This window comes from Nymphalis io, chromosome 4 (genome assembly GCF_905147045.1).
Source record: "Nymphalis io chromosome 4, ilAglIoxx1.1, whole genome shotgun sequence".
NCBI classification, from domain to species: domain Eukaryota; kingdom Metazoa; phylum Arthropoda; class Insecta; order Lepidoptera; family Nymphalidae; genus Nymphalis; species Nymphalis io.
In genome coordinates this window covers 12,768,501-12,789,242 of record NC_065891.1, presented here as the reverse complement: position 1 = coordinate 12,789,242, position 20,742 = coordinate 12,768,501, and the positions used below count along the sequence as shown (strand labels likewise).

The following is a 20,742-nucleotide window of genomic DNA, read 5'->3' as shown; positions in this document are numbered from 1 at the left end:
TGTTTTAACTAATTTGCATATTTCTACAAATATATAGTTATTTTTTGTTTGTCTGAAAACGGTTAAATTCAAAGATAATGACATCCTGTCATAAAGCCAAATGCCAATAATCTCATTTTTGAGATATAATACGATAAAATAAAAATTTAGCATACATAGAAACATTGAGTGAAATCAGCGTGATGATCTCAATTTTGTAATATTTAGATCATATATTATAGAATATATTGGCATATTTTTTAGAATTATGTTATCGTACATGACATAACTGTCATAATTTTGCCATCACAGAAAAGGGCATATATGATTAATATAATGAATTATATACCTTCCTTAACTAGATGTTAATATTATGTGCAAACCCGAAAAAATAGGGTTTATTTGATCTATAAAGAAAATTTAATGTAATCTTTTCATAGAGCATATATATATATATATATATATATATATATATATATATATATATATATATATATATATATATATATATATATATATGCTATATATATATATATATATATATATATATATATATATATATATATATAAATTACGTCATTCATATTGAATTATCATTTTAATTCCATATTAATAATATTAATAAAAATAAATAATAAAAAATAACCTCCACCTACAATTTGATCAAATAAATGCTTAAAACTTTGTGTCATAAGTATTATCTTATTAATTGTAAGAAGACAATGAGTAGGTTTTTTAAGATAATAGCTTTAAGTAGGTTATATTGTAATGTTATTTTGAATTAAAATAACTATTTTGTGACATTTATGTCTATAGAAATAAGAATGATTTTCGTGCTAAACAAAAGTACAAGACTCGATTGATCATACTGCACTTATTTGTGTCCTTTAAAAAAATGTTAACAGATTAACTTAATATTTTAGACTTTAAGTCGTAGTGATTAGGTACAAAATTATTTGCAAGGTTGAGTTTTGATACAACTCAAGCGCATGTCAGTATTTCGTTTGTCAAGTCAGTCAGCTCTCAAATGTAGTGACATTCGCACTGTTTATATTTTTTAATAATTCCCGCGCATAAATAACAAGTGTTTTTTTTTCGAAGGTACGTAATTTTTTTTAAGTTTCTGTTCATTTAAATATATATTGTTTTTTTTTTTTGTGATAACACGATACAATGAAAACTGTTCGAACGTGTTTTATTGATATTTTATTTAAATAACACGATTATTTTTCATATAATTTTAAATACTTATTAAAAGGTTTGTTGAGCCCCGTTACTGGGTACTTTACTTTTATACATTTAATATCAAGAGTATCATCCACGTGCTGTCGAAATTTATTGCTTTGGAACGAAGTAATTTTAAGTGTTAAACTCCGTTACCGAAGAACTTTCGTTTCAAATATTTTTATCATTGGAATGAATTAATTAAATCTTCAACTTAAAGATTATTTGAGACGTTGCTCAGTAAACATTATATTTGAATATTTCAATTTATTCGTTGTTATATAGCTAAAATAACGTAATTACGGACAATCGATAAAAGAAAATTCTTTATATAATAAATTATTAATTTAGCTTCATAAAATCTTTCCTTATTCTATTCATAAATTATTCAATTATCTAGAAGTGATATGTACACTGGAAATTGACATGCATATTAAATATACCTACTATTATTGTTTTATAAGTTAATTTTTTCAATGCTTTATATGTATGTTGTAAGTATGTTTTAACAAATAAATAAATAAATCTTGAGTTTTTTTATTGTTATTGTTTAATTATAGCCGACTTTAAAAAGGGAAGAGGATGTCAGCGCTTAACTGTATTTCGTGTGTATATTACGTGATATTTTCACTGATTTAGATGATTTTTTATTGCATTAGCCAACATATTTTATTCATAAAGAGGCACTGCGATTGCGACCTAGCCCTTGAAAATAAAACTTATAAGACTATCGAGCGGATTCAATGGATTTTTATAAATATATAAATTGAATATAAAATCAATTTAAAGTATGGTCACAAATATTTTGTAATGCCATTAATTTAAAAAATAAAGCTGTATAAATAAATAAAGTAAGTATATATTGATAACGCGAACAATAAAAAAATAATCTCCTTTATAAATCTCCTAAATAGGGTCAAATGTGGAAATCGTTACTTATGAAGCTAGGAATATTGAAAATGCTTTCTAATTTTCTTTTTGTAAATTTAAGTAAGTGTTTGATTTATAAAGAATAAAAGTTTGCATGAAAGTTATTTGTTTTTTAAGTTATAAATATGGATATTGGTGACTGTGTTCTGTTTATAAATAAAAAACCGTAGCATGAGTATTTTAATCTTTTTTATCATACTCTTCGTTATTAATAAAATTTGAAAGATTATATGGAATTTATGTCACTTTTTCTCGTGAAGAACATGAAAGTTCCGTGATATCTTTAACCTTTGTGTGAATTCTTTGCCTTGACCAAAGGGTAAAACATACATCCCATCACGGTTTATTGTTATATAAATTCTTAAACAAAAGGTAATCATATCCAATCAAATCTATATGTATTTAAAATCTACTTTATTCCAGTAGGCTCTTGCACTTTTGGATCGTCATTTTGTAAGATTAAATGAAATTTAAAGCTACCACCAGTTTGAAATGTAGATTCTACGTAAAGAACCGGAAAGATACTCATTACTTACTCATTGACAATACAACACGATTGAAATATTATTTATCCATTATGGAAATCAGCGAATACTATCTAGACACTTTTTTATTATGAATGTAATTTTATCGAGTACGACGACTTATAAATCAAAGTTTTCTTGATATGTGATTTAATTTTTTTTTAATTGGCAAAGGTAAAAGTATTTTAGGAATTCTATTATAGAAGCGAACACCATGCCCAATGAATTATGAATTGATTTTGCGTAAACAAAACCATGGTGCTATAAGTTTTTCTTTATTTCTCTTGTTTATACAATGTTTGCCATTGTTTCTAACAAAATATTAAATATTTTTTTGAATATATATATAGAAAACATAAAATTTACAATGTATATTATGTAAGAACACATTTGCTAAATTACTGTAAGTATTATCTTTAACTATCCTGTTAGTTTTTCTTAGCTTCACCATCTCAGTTTTCATATGTGGCTTATGAATAGCATGTGCCTTGTCTTTGGTATAAATAACTCTATATTAAGTTCTAAATTGAAAAATTTGACATACACAATGTTATATGTATTTTTAAACTGTTAGGATAACTTTTATTTTCAAACATTTAATTTAAAATGTCAATTTTCTTTATAAACTTTTGGTATAAGCAAATATTCTATGAGAAAACTCCTATTATATCACACACACACACACACGCACAAACCCCACTTACAGTGTTAATTGTTTTGATGCGTATTAACTATAAATCCTTTAATTACTATCAAAGCCAATATCGCATATCTATCGCACTTTCTGTCATCTTACAATCGTGTTTGGTTGTAAGTTTCAAATTTGATAATCTTATGTTGCGTTACAAAATGAACTATATAACTTTTCTTTAATACAGTCAGGTCAGATCAGAACAATTTAATACTTGCCTTGAAAAAGATTAAGGTTTGTTTTGAGTTCCGGTTTATAATGCACGAGAACAGTGTGTGGTTAAGCTTGCTTAATAATAAACCACTACAAGACCACCACACGGAAGCTTACAATACGAAAATGATGTGAAAATTTTATTCAGACGTGAGTATAATATTAAAGACGAAAATCGTGTTTTATAACATTTATAGAAAGAACGAATCGAGAAAAAAACAACGAGCATTCCATTCGATTTTATACAATTGTACACATCAACTTAATAATTAAAAGTCTATTTGGAAAGATATGAAATGACTTAAAAAAGAATGAATGATTTTGTCGCGTAAATTTTTTTTTCTTAAAAAATTTTCATTACCAATTTACAATAAGTTAGTTTCAATGACGATACCATTTAAGGCAAGGAAAATAAGATTTATCAATATCATAATTACTTTATTACTTTTCATCAAAATGTACTCCATTTTGCTGTAACTGGTCTAACCTTGCTGTAACTGGTCGACTCTATACGTATATATTAATATTACAAAGAAGTAAGTTTTGTTCATAAGTCGGAGAGAAAATTTTCGCTCCAGATGCTTTGGAAGCAAACGTTGCCAAAACTATAACGTATAAAAACTTTGTATAAGCGATTTATAGGTAACAAACAGAAAATTGGCGAGGAATATGCCTATATTTTATAGATAACTTATAGTGATTATTTTTATGTTAAAAAAAGGAAAAACTAATAACTGTAGTAGTAGTACTAATCCTTATCTAAAACATAGCACAGGATAAATTCACCGTTCAAAGTCGAGACCGGCTATTATTTTGAATTTTATTTTAAATGAAACTTCATAGAGATTTCTACTGAGCAGCTAAATATTACCATTATATCATAAATTTTATTATTTTTTAAGCGAAATTGTTTTCATTGGACTATTGAAATGAAATAAAGGAAGGTTATTATTTATTTAGGGAGAAGAGAGATCTTTCAGTTGTGAATTTTTTTTTATATTTGTGTTATAAAAAAATAATAAAGTTTGCTTCTTAACTTTAGATAATTGACTTTTTAAGATGTTTTTAACTGCTATCTATTTTGCTCCAAAACAAATATAAAGGTTTTACTAATTGAATTATTAATTCCAGTTCCTTGCTTAATATTAATCAATCATTACAATTTGTACTCTCTGCCAGTAGTATTAAAGTTCTATTTAATAATATTCATTATTATCTCAGGTAACATCAGGCTTAGGATTTTAAACGTCATTTACCTAAGACTCTATCGATAACATTGGTACCAGATGCTGGCAACAGAGATATCTGGCTGCTCCAAGTAATACGCAGATACAATGTTTTCAGAAAACGCTCGTATTGATTACAACGTGAAATTGTATGGCTATATATAATCATGGCCCAGTGACTAGATTACGTGATTCTCAATCGAAGACTGCGAGTTCAAATGAGCATTAATAGGGAAGCCTACAAGTGCCGGATGATAATTTGCCATATGTGTGTCCACCAAACCGCTAAGGAACGTATGAAACCGTACGCAACGTTATGAAATAAGCTCCAAGCCTTCTCCTCAAAAGGAAAAGGGTCTCAGTCTAGCAGTGTGACATTTACAGGCTGTTATTGACGTATACTTTTTTATTATTTATAAATATATATCATTGTAAAGTATATATAAATCCAAATTTTACAGCTTCATACTGTTAAACTTCTCCCTATTCCCGAGGCAACATATGTCAGTAAATCAATGCTATCACCACAATGAATACATGTGAGCTCCTCAATAACAACACAAAAACAATTGAAAACAAAAACCCTTTTGAGTTCTTCTCGCGTTTAGGGTTTAGTGTTCCGAACAAGTGTTCAAGAAATTTGACCTTGTTCGACCTCATTTAATTTTACTTTACCTTGGTGAGAACGATAAGTTTTATTGGTTCTTGTTGCAATTACAAACGACAATCATTAGGCCTTGAACAGAAGATCTCGCAGACTTGATTATATTGTTTTTTATTTAAGGACATTTTATACCAAAAATATTAATCTTTTAGTTTTAAATAATAAACAAACCCACTGTGAAATAAATTCAACGAAATGATTCACAAGCAAAGTCAGTAACAAAAGTCTAAGTTGAATAACGTAATACTAAATATTTTTTTTCCTTATATAAAATAATATTTTCTTACTTAATTTTCAAATTCAATCCCAATAAATTCAAATTAGTAATAAAATTCGTAAGGAACTTGTTATTTCGGAATCGTTCACGAAAATTGACTTGTCCAAAAGCATTGTATAAAATGCAATCAAGTTTTCAGGGCGTTGACCCCATGCATATGTGTAGCAAAAATATTTAAAAGATGCTGTACTTTAATAATAATTATTAATTGTATTATCATGCAATTATAACTGGCATTCCTTGTGTAGATGGTTGATATTATGAATGGATATATAAGGTAAATTTTAACCAAATATCGCGGATTCAAACTCGAGCAAGCACTAAAGAATTTTCACGTAATTTATAATATAACAAGAAACTCACTCGTAATACGAGGTAATCAGCACGAGTGTCCAAGCTCTACTAAATATTTAAAACGTATACACATTACGGATAAAAATGATGTTATTTAAAATTTAAATACCTACCAAAATTAGTAGTATTATAATTAGTTTTGAAAATTAAAATGATTCAGGGTATAAAATTATTAAAATGCTTATTGGTATGTAAATAAAATAAATAACTAACGTGAGGAAATTATTCGTTACTAATTAGCCAACATTTAAATAATGTACAAAAACTTCACAAGTTCATCGTTTTTCCTCATAAATATTTCGTACGTGTAACTTGTTTCAATAAACTTAACTTATTATCAAAGTAAGATTACATTTCGAATGCATGTAATATTTCCTTCGTATTCTTATTTGCTCTTTAACTCGAGATATCGACAAGATAGTGAAGTATTCACCGTTTCTGATCTCAGATTCAATTGATTCAAGATAACTCCCAAGGCTATTTGAATAGTACTTGTATAAACTATTTCAATGTAACTTCCGATGGTGTTTTAACCGATTTAATAGAAATCTTCCCTATATAACTTAAAATAATTATTTGTATGTAATATGCTCGAGCTTAAAACCTTATAAATTAGCACTTTAGATCGATATATATTAAATTATTAAAATAATTACAAGGAGAACAATAAATAAAATTCCTCGTAAAAAAATCTCAAACTATCGAATTGCTGTAAAATGTAACGAAATGTCCACTATTGTCACGAACTTCTATTAAACAATATGAACTTTTATATAAAAGTTTTTAAAACAAAATAAACAAGTTTTTAATTAGCTAAAGTTTTATGCTGAATGCGATGTACATATACTACTCCTGTTTATTTCCATCGAAAATAAAACTTAATAAAAACTTCTAGCAGATACATGACTTTTATTAACAAAAGATAATATAAAATACTTTTAATTTCAAAGTATTCCCGTTAACATTTTAAAGATAATATATAAATTGAGAATTTGTTTTTTTTTAGTTAATTTAACATTCGTATTTCAGATATTTCGGCAAAATGGCGGCAAAAGAAAAACAGCCGATGGATAACTTCAATTCAACGTAAGTATTGAGAATGTATGCGCATGGAGTAAATAATATTTGGAAATGGCACTAATAAAGTTTATATATAAGCATATAATTGACGCCTTGTTGGTCAAGTGACAAATCAAAACCGATTGAACAACCAAATATGCTTATAAAGAGGACCATCCCTCAGTCTAGCCTCAGACACAAGTCTAATATCAAGTATCGGTTCGAGCCAATTAAAAATTGCTACATTTTTCTGTCAAGTTCCGTAACAGCCCAGAGATAAGAAAAATGACTTCTTTCACTATATATCAATTTCATTTAATTTATTCACTTCATAAAAAACAAGATGTTACATTTTTTACACATAAGTATTTAAAAATAAACTCATTTGAATTTTACCGTATATACGTGTCAATGATTGGGTGGATAAAATTACATTAAATACTAAACTTATATACAAACAACGTAACATACAGTTTAAGCTGAGAGCGGGTAGTTTAACAAATAAATGGGTTAATCGAACGCAAACTGAAGTATAAGTAATAAGCTACACAATTTTTGGCATACTCACAGTTTTTAGTACTTTCGTTAGTAAATTCGGTGCAATTTCTAAGAACAGATGGTGGACTTAAAGCAGCTGCCTTACAAAGTTACGCTCTTAGCATGATTGTGTTTGTAAAAAAAAAACAATAATATGATTAACACGTTGCCTGTCCGTGCATTATATATAATGCATTTTGGCTACTGCTGTGACGCCCGTGCTTTAATTTCGATAATGCACGAGCCTATTCTTTTTGAATGGGGTTTTGTAGACTGGACGTGAGAGCTACGTCTATAATATTTTGCAGACGTATGAGCAGTGAATTGGGAATAATAAAACACCAATGTCCCGCCAATTTTTTTTTATTGGTTGGTAGCATGAACTGGTTTATTGAAAAGCATTATTATTTGAATAAAGTCCACTGGCAATTAGTGAGATTCGTTATAACATTGTAAGCAAAATGGTTTTTTACATGGAATGCACTAAGTTGTAACTTGTGAAGTCTTCTTCCTTGCATCAGTAGCTGTGAATCCCGATTCTTTCAGCTTTTTGTAGCAACTGGCACAACGTTTTTGCCAAATTTTTCCATTAGCTTTCTTGGGTATTTTCGTTAACTTGTGACTTGTAGGACGCAAAGAACTCGCAGAACTGGAACTTGAACAGTTCTCAGTTTTAACCTTAAGTAATTTCTTTACATCATTTGCATTTCGTGGTTGTGACACGTCGACAACATAAGCACATCCCGTTTATCATGCCATTTTAGGATGGTCGCAAAGTTGTTCTGCTGCACAGAAATTTGACCTTTTTCTAAACGTTGCTGAACCACTTCTTGGGGCAGTTCTCGACGGTTTTTGCGTATTGTTCCACACAAATCAGTACCTTGTTCTTTTAGGTACCTTGCCAAAGGTATGCTAGTGTAGTAATTGTCCGTTATCATGATTCTTCCTTCTTTAAGCAAATCTGTGCACAAACTAACAACAACTGACCCCGGTTTATCTAATCCAGTTATTTGGTCGTCTTGACCAGAATAAACGCGGTAACTCCAGGTATAACCACTATCAGTACATAATTTATAAATTTTTATGCCGTACTTATGAGATTTCTGTGGGTTGTAAGTTCGAAATTTAATTCTTCCCCTAAAACCAACCATCGACTCGTCGACTACTATACGTTCTCCGGGGGTAAATATTTTTCGCCAGTTTTTTGTTAGTTTGTCGATGAGTGGCTGTATTTTATATAAACGGTCGCCTTCATTACGTGGGGCTTCGTTATCTACAAAATGCCAGCATTTTAATATCAGCGCGAATTTATTGTAGGACATATTTATCTCGTGAAGAAGTGGATGATAGTATAATTTGTCCTTTTTCCAGTAGTTTTCGAGCATTGGAAAATTGATGATTCCCGTCAGTAAATAAACACCTAAAAACTTTCTCATTTCATCTCCTGTTATTGGTTTCCATCTCCTTAGACGACTGTTGGGCCTCAAATCATTCACTGTGGTTTGCAAAGCATATCTATTGGTTTCGACTACCATAAATTCAATTATGTCTTCATCGAAAATGTGGGTGAAAATCGTCCATAAGTCAGATTGATCAGAAAATAACCGTTCCTGGCGTTTGCCTTCATCATAACCAGTAAAAACTTGCCGTGGCAAACTCCTTATCTCACTCTGCCATTCAGTACTAAGTTGGGGGATATGTGGAGTAGAAAAAATGGAATCAGCAGGAGACATATGCAAATCATCAGCAGCAGACATTTGTAAAGCATCAGCAGGCAAACCAGAACTACCAGCATTTACTTCATTCGGCTGAGAAAGAGACCTAGCAGGGTGGCATTCAAGCTCGTCATTATCAGAAGCAGAAGCGGTTATGTTACCCGATTGTGCAATAGCGGCGTTTACATTCGGTGTATTAGTAATATCAATAAATTGTTGAATACTAATCAGATCCTCGTCCACCGAAAGCATAGGGATATCTTGTGCATTATATACGTATGTACCTGATTCTAAATCGTCTTCATCGTGTGAGTCCAAATCTTCTAGTTGGCGCGAGAATTCGTCTTCGCCATCACTATCTTCCAAAATACGTCGCATTTGTTCATCAGATAGAAGTTTTAGAGGCATTTTCACTTCAAAACAATAACAAGAACCAACGAAAAATTCGAATGATGTTTACTAACGAAAAGATACGTTTAAGCGGTAAAACTGACATTTATGACATATAACAATGAAAAGTTTGAATGACATTGACAATGATATGAACGAAAAGCAATAATAAGTTCATAAAAATGTATTAATTTAAATTCGTAACGTCCGTGCATTTTATGTAATCCATAATGTTCTTGCTACTACGTCTGTGCATTATTTGTAATGCACGGTATTCTAGCTGTCACGTCCGTGCATTAAAAATAATGCAATGCTGAAATTCAGTAAATTCGAAAGTTTTATTGATAATAATTTGTAAATTCTTTGTAAGTACATAAAGTACATAAAATGAAACAGTTTGGCCGAAAACAAAAATTGGACGTCACGACAACCGTGCCCAAAGTACTCTGGACAGGCAACGTGTTAATATAAAAAATGCAAAGCAAATAAAAGGTAACTGTTCAAATTAATACAAATAATTGATCATCAAGCTTATAAGACAATCATACTACGTTTTCATGTGCGATGCGTGTGTGTAATTATATCGCTCTCTCTCTCTCTCTCTCTTTGCGCGCGCATGTTTGTGTGAATGTGTTGTCTGTGTTCTCTCATATCTGAAATATAAAGAACAAAATCGACTTTAAAACAACGCCAAAGCATAACTATTTAATTATGATGGTTCAATTAAATTCAATCTATTGGAAGAACATTTCTATAAGATTCATAATGATTTATGAAATACTTGTTGACTATTGTCTATTTAATAGTCTCTTCATTAAATGGATCGTCGAAAATGATAAAAATAAAATACACAAGGGAGATAACTTCATAGTTCCCAAGTTTGGATGCGTATCCGAGATGGCACAGTGATAAGAACGCGTGAATCTTAACCGATGATCGTGGGTTCAAACCGGGGCAAGCACCACTGAATTTTCATGTGCTTAATATGTATAATTCATCTCGTGCTTTACGGTGAAGTAAAACATCGTGAGGAAACTTGAATGTGTCTAATTTCACTGAAATTCTGCCACATGTGTATTCCACCAACCCGCATTGGAGCAGCGTGGTGGAATAAGCTCCAAACCTTCTCCTCAAAAAGAGGAGAGGAGGCCTTTAGCCCAGTAGTGGGACACAGGCTGTTACGGTATTGACAATGTAAGGAATTATTAATAGTTCATACAGTGGAAATGTCGGTGGTACCATTGCCAGTCTGCCTACCAATTTTAAATTAAAAAATAACTTATGTCACCTCTTGTAGGTATGTATGAAACATAAAATATTCGATATTCAATATAAAACCTTTATAAGCGGTTTTTTATCATCATGTTACAGGATTAGGTTAGAGAGTTACCATTATTTAAACTCAGCAGTTACTCATTTTATCAAATAAAATTGATAATCATACATACATATATATATGTAATCGGATTTAATAATGTACTCTTTGTGTTTAGGAAGTTTGTGTTTTTCAAGCGTTTTTTGACAACAAATACCGACCTCATACGCTGCAGTAATTATTCGCAACATGAATTTTTCTACCCTGTCCGTCTTCCTTTTTTATATAAAGAAAAAACTTGTTATCAATGTACTTTTATAACAGCATGTAGCTCACAAGCATTTAATTTTTTTTATGTAAAAACTTTTGAACTTTATCTAGGAACCTTTTGTAAACGCGTATAGTGTCAATGAAAGCTTCAATAGCTCTACTATATATTGTCGACCCCAATTGTGCCACAAGTTTTACGCTTGATTGGAAGAGAAAATAGGTCGCGTAGGTTTGAATAAGGTTACTAGTTTTAAAATGATAAAAAGGAATGAACATATGGAAAAAATGTAGTATGTTCAAGTCTCAAGAATTAAGCCCTATCCATTATGCTATTATTATTGTTGTCAAAGAAGCTCTGCCTGTTTGTCTGTTATTCTTTCACGGCTAAACCACTGAACCGATTTGATATTGATAAGATTTGGTGTAAAGCAAGCCAAGGAGAAATAAAGGCTTCTATACCTTACCCCCTAAGGCTAAGCAGTAGTCGAAAACTAGTAGGTATTTAATGTTGTTCTTTTCCTATGAACTTATTTTTATTATATACTCTGTTTAGTACTATTTTATACTAAGCATATCATATAATTGACCGCTATGGGTATTTGGTCGATATGTGATTTTTTTATAATTTCGCCTTCCAGACAAGCTAAGGCTCACATTATCAAATATATAACTACGCAAATATTAGATGCAAAAGCGTGTGATCATAAATACAACATTTTCTAGTCCCTCACTCTCATCATACGATGGGATAGTAATCCTACACGTCCGGAAAGATATCTGGCGCAGAATTATACATTTTAAGATCTCAATGTTACCGATTGTGTATATTTCGATGGAGAAAACTCATACACATTTATTAACCTAACGTGTGATCGGTTCCTGGCCTTTATAACCTGCAGCCGTACAAACTCGTCAATAGAAATGTTTTAGGTTTAAAAAAATAACAAAAAAGGGGTTTTAATTTCTAACTATACTTATACTTTCAAGGTGACTGCGTATTTATGATTGATAGATTTGTGATAGATCAAAATTAAAATCATAGATCGTATAATATGCAAATCTCTAGTGATTATAATAACCTCGTGCTTGTTAATAGAACCTAGATTGTTGTTAAATAATTTGAGGTCAGTAATTAATATATTCAGTATCTTTATCAAAAGTTACCAGTCTTGGTATTTTGCATAATTAAAATTTATAACCGTCTTAGTCATACTTTAACTTTAAATTTTAGCAAATGATAAATATATATATGAACAACGTTTATCTTGAATAGTAATGTCATAATTGGTAGAGATCTAATATTCATTATGCATTCGTGAAAAAATGGCGTTTTGGAAGTTAGTGAAGTTGTTATTCAAGCTTTGGAAGTAAAATTTAAGTGGTTTATAAGTATAGTATATATAACAACGCGCTACGACCTTAAAAAAGAGTCGTAACTATAAACGTCAACCATCACGAACTAAACGGATGCACTCATCATTTGTATATAATATAAAAAAAAAATATTTTCTTATATTTCAAATAATTAGGCAGACTAGCAAATGGGCCACCTGATGCTATAGGGGTCACCACCTGCCATAGACAGTGGTACTGCTATCCCTTCCATCGTTAATGACCACGTCACCAACCTTGAGAACCAAGATGTTAAGTCCTTCATGTCTGTACTAAGTGAGCATAATAGGCTAGATTGAACACTTTCTGGTCGTGTCGGATTTACCATCGCATTGAATTATAATTGAATAGAAAGTGCTTACATATACTTCTCCGCAATAATAATATTTCCTGCGCAATTGCCATATGGCCGAGATCAGTCAGAAGGACATCATAATTGTATTACTAAATATTACTCGACCTAGAGTAAATAGTATTTTTTTAAAGAATAGGTAGGCAGACGAGCATAGGGCCACCTGATGGTAAATGTTCATCAACGCCCAAAAACATTGGCATTTTAAGAAATGTTAACCATCGCATACATCGCCAATGCATCACTAGCCTTGGAAACTAAGATTTTATATCCCTAACGCCCGTAATTACACTGGCTCACTCACCCTCTCTTTAAACCGGAATACAATGATACCAAGTACGGCTGTTTTGCGGTAGAATATGTAGGTATGAGTGGGTGGTACCTACCCAGGCGAATTTGCACAAAGCCCTAACACCAGTAAATTTATTAATGTATTAATTACTTTAATTAAAATTGTGAAACTCAACACAAACTATAACTGATCCTTAATTATATTAAAATAAGACAATGAGACACAATTGTTAGTTGAATTTCATTGAATAAAACTTATAATAATATTATAAGGAAAATGAGAAGGTTATTTAAAGTTGCAATATATATTCAGGAAGTAAAATCAGAAGAGCATAATTTTAAAAATCCTGGAAGGAATATAATTGCATTTGATTCGTGTAACCTACGCCAAAATCATCGAATTAGCTGTATGTCGGAAACATTCTTTATCAATCAACAGCCAATCGTTGTCCACTGCTGAACATAGGCCTCTCCCAAGGTGCGCCAAAGCTCCCTGTCCTCCACCTTCCGCATCCAGTTGGTGCCCGCCACCTTCTTAAGGTCGTCGGTCCACCTGGCTGGAGGGCGCCCTACGCTGCGCTTGCCGATTCGCGGTCTCCACTCTAGGACTCGTCTGCTCCAACGGCCATCGGTCCTACGACATACGTGACCAGCCCACTGCCACTTCAGCCTGCTAATTTTGCAAGCTATGTCGGTGACTCCGGTTCTTTTCCGGATAATCTCATTTCTGATCTTATCCTTCAAAGATACTCCGAGCATAGCTCGCTCCATAGCACGCTGAGCGACTTTGAATTTGTGGACTAGTCCCGCAGTTAGTGTCCACGTTTCGGCACCGTATGTCATGGCAGATAAGACGCATTGGTTGAAGACTTTCGTCTTCAAACATTGCGGTATAGACGACTTGAGGACTTGACGAAGGTTGCCAAATGCTGCCCATCCCAAGCGAATTCTTCGATCGGCTTCCTTCTCAAAGTTGTTCCTACCGACTTGTATTATCTGTCCTAGGTAGGTATATTCACTAACAACTTCGAGAGGTTTCCCCTCGACGTATATCGGTCCCGGCACGACATGCCTATTGAACATGACCTTGGTCTTGTCCAAGTTCATACCGAGACCGACACGCCGGGAAGACTCGCCTAGGCTACGCAGCATTTCGGTGAGTTGTTCCAGCGACTCTGCTATGATGACGATATCGTCGGCAAATCGAAGGTGTGAGATGTACTCGCCGTTTACATTGACTCCATACCTAGTCCAATCCAGCGTTTTGAAAACGTCTTCCAACGCGTTGGTGAACAGTTTCGGGGATATTACATCCCCCTGTCTCACCCCTCTGCGCAGTTGGATCGCCTTCGTCTTACAGTCCTGGATGTGGACAGTCATTGTAGCGGCGTTGTACAGACATCTCAGTACCTCAATATATCTCCAAGGCTCTAGCCTGATCGAAAGCCGGCTTGCTCTGGGGGCTGGAACTCGTCAAGTCGTCTGGCGAGACGGTTCGTGACGACTCTTGAGAACAGCTTATACACGTGACTCAGGAGGGAGATTGGTCTGTAGTTTTTCAAGAGGGTTTTATCACCTTTCTTGAAAAACAGTACCACCTCACTCCCGCTCCACGTTTCCGGGGTCTTGCCATGTTGGATGACGGAATTAAAGAGGCGTGCTAGCTCTTTTAGGACCGGAGTCCCGCCTGCCTTAAGCAACTCTGTTGTGATTCCGTCATCTCCCGGAGCTTTGTTGTTTTTAAGCTGTTCTAGAGCCGCCCTAATCTCTCCTTGGTCAACGACCGGGAGCTCCTCGGAGTAATGGCGCATAAGAGGGGCGCGCTGGTCATCAATACTGATTCCCACGGGTTTATCCGATCTTGAAGAGAACAACTGCCCATAAAACCTCTCTACTTCTCCGACAATCTCAGGCCTAGAGGTAACGACCCCACCATTTTCAGTTTTAAGTTTTGTCAGACGCGGCCTCCCAAACTTGCGAGCGAACACTTTCGATCCCCGATTTTGCTCAATCGCAGCCTTGATGGCACGGGTATTGGAGCGTCGGAGATCGCGTCGCGTCAGCGTTTTTATTGTTCGGTTTAAGGCCTTATCTGACAAAAACGATGGTAGTTCTCGTCGTTTTCTCATGAGCTCGAGTGTCTCAGCAGAGAGTTTTGGTGCGTTGTCTCTTATCTGTGGCGGAAAACACTTGCGGGATGTGTTTTGCAGTATTTTGACCAGCGTGTCGGTTCTCTCATCAATGCTGCTTATGGTTTCCAACGCGGTGAATTGATTTTGAAGTTCCATTTGGAACTTTTCGGAGCCTTGAGCAGCTTGGAGCATGGTAGGTCGGAGAGTAGACCTCATCATTCTCGATCTTTCGGCTTTTAAGTTGATATTTAGAGTGCCTCGAACCAAGCGGTGATCACTTCCGGTATTAAACCTGTTGATCACTGAAACATCTCTAAATATGTGCCTTTTATTCGAAATGATAAAGTCTATCTCGTTCCTTGTCACGTTATCGGGGCTTCGCCAGGTCCACCTCCTCTGAGGCTTCTTTTGAAAGAAAGAATTCATCAAAAAAAGCCCCTGCGCTTCGAGAAAGTTTACCAGCATTTGCCCCCTGTGATTTCTGCAGCCCAAGCCGTAAGGTCCGACTTTCGATTCACCGCTATCTTGTACTCCCACTTTAGCATTAAAGTCTCCCATAACAACATTGTAGTGGGCCTTCGAGGTGTCGTTGAGGGCCTTTGCGATGTCCTCGTACATCGCTTCGACCACATCATCAGAGTATGTCGAAGTTGGCGCATATACCTGTACGACCTTCAGGGAGTACCTGTCGGAAAGTTTTAGGACAAGGTACGCTACCCGGTTCGACACACTACTGATTTCCACAATGCTGCTAATGAGATCCTTTTTGACTAAAAAACCGACACCACCCTGGGAGAGGTTATCACCTTCGCGGAAGTAGAGTAAGTTACCGGACTCTAGAGTTATCGTGTCCTCCCCCTGTCTTCGGACTTCAGATAACCCCAGTATATGCCAGTTTATATGACTTAACTCTACTTCTAATTCGGCGAGGTGATGGTCCAGCCTCATCGAGCGTCCATTATATGTTGCCATGTTCAGTCGTTTTATACGGTAGCCTGCCGTGAACCGGTGATTCTTAGCACCCCCTGCCCTGCCGATACCGCGACCGCTACCTTGGTCGGGCCTAGCGGGCTTGCCGGTAACTGGGGGCCTTTTTTTGGGCGCATCTGCCATTAAGGGAGGGGTTTGCCCATACTCGCCGCGCTGGGCAGGCGTGTTGGCGAGCGCAGTAGGGGGGTAAGATGTTTATGGGAGGGGGGACGCTGCTGCCCATCCCCCCTTTTCCCCGTCCCTTAGTCGCCTCTTACGACACCCACGGGATGAGATTGGGGGAGTACTATTCTAAGCCGGTACTCCACGGCAATTCTTTATATTAAGTGTGAATGTATTGTTTTTAACGGGCCGGTTGGCGTGGTTGGTAGATACTTGCCTTTCGACGAAGGTTGTAGGGTCGATTCCCACCCATGACAGACATTTTTGTGCATAAGCATGTTTGTTCTGTATTAATATTTACAAAAGAAAAGTAGTATATGTAGTATAATAGTTGTCTAGTTTTATAGTACAAGCTCTGCTTAATTTGGGATCAGATGGCCGAGTGTGAAGAATGTCCCAGGACATTATATTATATTATATATTGTTACATGTATGGTGACGTGTGGTGACTTCTGATAGTCCTTAATAAATAAATAAATAATTTTACGCGGTCATGATTTGTACATTATAATATAACACATTATATTCATTATAGTTTTTTACAAGCTTTTATTTAACTTAATCTAATAGTAAGTATAAAAAAATAACTTGTACATCTCACGGCTTCTCTCGTTTTGAAAGGATCACAGCTTATTTTATCACGCAGTCGGTGGGTGGACACATACTCATCCATCACGGCCATCAGCCGGACACGAATTATAAACATAATAAGCATGAAAATTCAGTGGTTTGTCCGGGTTTGAACCCACTATATTCGATTAAGAGGTAACAGATAGTGAACTTGTTAGTAAATTTAATTTCAATTGAATTTGAAACCAAATGCAGACAACCGATTGACTCAAAAATTTCCAAACACTATTTGTGCTAATAGTATGTAGTAAACATATGAAAAAAATATAACATTACTCTCAATAAAAACATTTTTCACTTCCATTTAACTTGTTTATATTGTAGGAGATAGCCTACATTTTATAACTAAGAAAGGTTGTAAATCTAATTTGAACTTCTTATACTGGTATTAAACGAAAATGGCGTGCTTAATTTTGTAAATAAAAAGGTGTGTTAACTTGCTCGCGCGTAGGTACTTGTCTGTCTTATCGCACATTAACGAAATGTCCTCAATGTTATATAATGTAAGAATAGTAAATTGAACCTTAGACATACAGTTACAATATACACTTGTTCGTTAGTTTTCGTCGACGCTTAGGCGTATGACCGCGTTTAAATTACATACATCCTCTTACAACCCGGGTTCCTTCAAACGAGGCGTGAAGAGGCATCTTGCGGGCCGGCAAGGCGGGGACGGCTAGTACAGAACATTCTTCCCGACTGTACTGGCCGTCGTCGCGTTTCGACTCTACTACCACTTACCATCAGGTGGAGTAGAGTCATTTGCCATACCGGAGAATATAAAAAAAAAAAGAAAAAAACGTCTTTCATCTCCCCGACTTCAACAGCGTCCTAAGCCGAGGTCCGGCCTCACAGGAGGTACCCTTAGAACGTCCGTTCCCCCTGAGCTTCTTTTGTGGGCTTCCAAGATCCGGTTTGAGTGCAACACGCCCTTTCCGCCCGGTGACGCTGTAGAGGCCACGTCTAGGGCCAACAGCAATGCACATTCCGAACAAAAACGAAAATGACTAACTTTACTTACGACCGATTGAGTATATGAGTATTCGATTTTAACATTACCTTTTATAATAATTTTTATAAAAATCTGAAAACGTAGATGAGAGAAATATTATCGAATCGTATTATAGACAAATTTAGTTATAACGTGGGTTTTAATTAAAAACAAGACATTAAAATATACTAAGGAAGCGAAGCCACGAATTCGCGGAATTAAGAAATAATTAAATACTCGGAACTTGAATATAACATAATTCTTCTATAATAAAAATGATGAAAATAAAATCAATACGTTATTTATATATTATAAAATAATAAAATTTTCAAAATAACAAATCTTCAGCAATAATTATATTTGCAGTGTCGGTCACTGACAATTTTTCTAATTTCCTTTTGCTGACCGCTTATATATACATTTATACATTTTTTTTAATTTATATTTTATTTTTAATTATGTAAAAACATTTTTATAAAATACAAAATAAAAAATAATAAGAAATATTTATTAAAATAACGATTTGCGTTTTATCTTAATCAAAATATTTATCAGGGGCTTATATATATATATATAATTTTGTATTTTATAAAACCATACATATATGGTTTTTTTTTTAATTTATATTTTATTTTTGAGGAGAAGGTTTGGAGCTTCTTTCACCATGCTGCTCCAATGCGGGTTGGAGCAGCGGAGAAACCTTCTCCTCAAAAAGAGGTGCGGAGGCCTTTAGCCCAGCAGTGGGACACTCACAGGCTGTTACGGTACGGTATTTTATTTTTAATTATGTACAAACATTCTTATAAAATACAAAATTAAAATATCATTTCTTAACTTATTAATATTACAGATTATATTTTTTCTAACCTAACCTTAAGTTAGGTTTGGAGATTGTTGAATATATTAAAAATTAATAAGAAATATTTATTAAAATAACGATTTGCGTTCTTAATCAAAATATTTATCAGGGGCTTAAAATAGTTTTCGTTATTAGCAGATAAAAGACCATTCGAAAGTGTAGCAATATCAGATCTCAAGGGCTTCATCGCAAGCTGACTAGTTTGTTTGTGTTTTTCATCTCACTTCACAAACTATTGCAGAAGTATTGCGGTTCTTTCCTTTATAACGATTAAGTTAAGCAAACTAAGATACTTGGTTTATATTAAAGCGAAAAAAAACTACGTTCTCTTTAATAAACATAGCATATACATTGTGTCAGTAATGATGTATGTAAGTATATCATAAATGATTATTTTCTATTTACTTCTCGATATTTTTTTATGCAGTTATGTTAGTATTCTATTTTTTTATGTTTGTTTGTATTCATATCAGATAGCTTTTTTTTGTAAGAAATTTATTGTTAGAAACTTTTCAATTTCCACAATATGATTTTGCACTTGATATATTATATATTTGAGCAAAGCTTTATTGATATTCGCAATTGATAAAAATGACATACAAATTCAATGTTTTTATTATGTAACTAACAACATTTTATCTATTGATTTCACATATTCGCAGTGATATTATTAATATGGCTCTTGAAATTTTGACAATTGACGAAAGATATCTTCTTGTATTTCTTGTAACATTAGTCATTTGTTTTGTTAAATAATATGATTGCTTAGTTCCATTTAAAAATAAATCCTGAATATAAAGAAATAATGTTTGTTTTGTGTATTATTTATGCAATTTGAAAGTTTCTTGCATTATTATAATTGTATTATAGAAATGCAATACGTACCGTGTCGTGTCGCCCGAATCGTATCGCTGGCGATATAAAACTGTATGAAAAATATTTTAAAATTATTGTTTTTAAATTTTTATATGTTTCGAAATGTAATATCATAATAAACAATAAAAGTAACATATATTTGTACAATTTAAGTAAATTTTGTAAATCGTTGAGATTAATATTTTGATATTCATTTGATTCATCAATAGTACTGGTGTGTGGTGGTGAGCGAAATCATTGTGTGGTCATTTGTACAAGCCCGTCTGTGTAAGTACCCCCATCACATATTCTACCGCCATACAGCAATACCTACTTTGAAGTGAGAATGAAACGACATACACAAATAACATAACATTTTAGTTCTCAAGATTGTGGCGTATTGACGATGCAAGGAATGGTTAACATTTCTTACAATGCCAATGTCAATGCACGTTGGAAACCACATACTATCTGGTGGCCCATTTGCCCGTCCAGTTATGTATTTTATATAAAAAAGGAAATGTGTACATAAGTGTGCACATCGATATGAAACTTACGGGCAGTTATTTACTACATATACCTCACTTAATTTATTATTTACTGTTTTATAATTGACTATAATGAGAATATATGGAGTAAAGCGATGTTTTAAGTTTATCTATTCTTAAATATTATAGTTTGACAGTTTGTAGCCTACATTAAGCCTAATTTTATTTTATA

At 33.5% G+C, this 20,742-nt stretch overlaps 1 protein-coding gene across 2 annotated transcripts in view; it reads left to right on the top strand.

Moving 5' to 3' along the window:
• The first annotated feature begins 996 nt into the window (after window positions 1-996).
• Window positions 997-20,742, top strand: part of LOC126768142 (proton-coupled amino acid transporter-like protein pathetic) — a 36,854-nt gene continuing 17,108 nt past the window's right edge. Inside the window, exons 1-2 of one of the 2 annotated variants that reach the window (XM_050486073.1) lie at window positions 997-1,080; window positions 7,112-7,168. In XM_050486073.1, the coding sequence (XP_050342030.1) occupies window positions 7,125-7,168 (44 nt within the window). In that variant the 5' untranslated portion in view covers window positions 997-1,080; window positions 7,112-7,124. Of the gene's footprint in view, window positions 1,081-3,705; window positions 3,712-7,111; window positions 7,169-20,742 lie in introns of those variants that run through there. The other variant, XM_050486074.1, reaches the window with a different exon arrangement.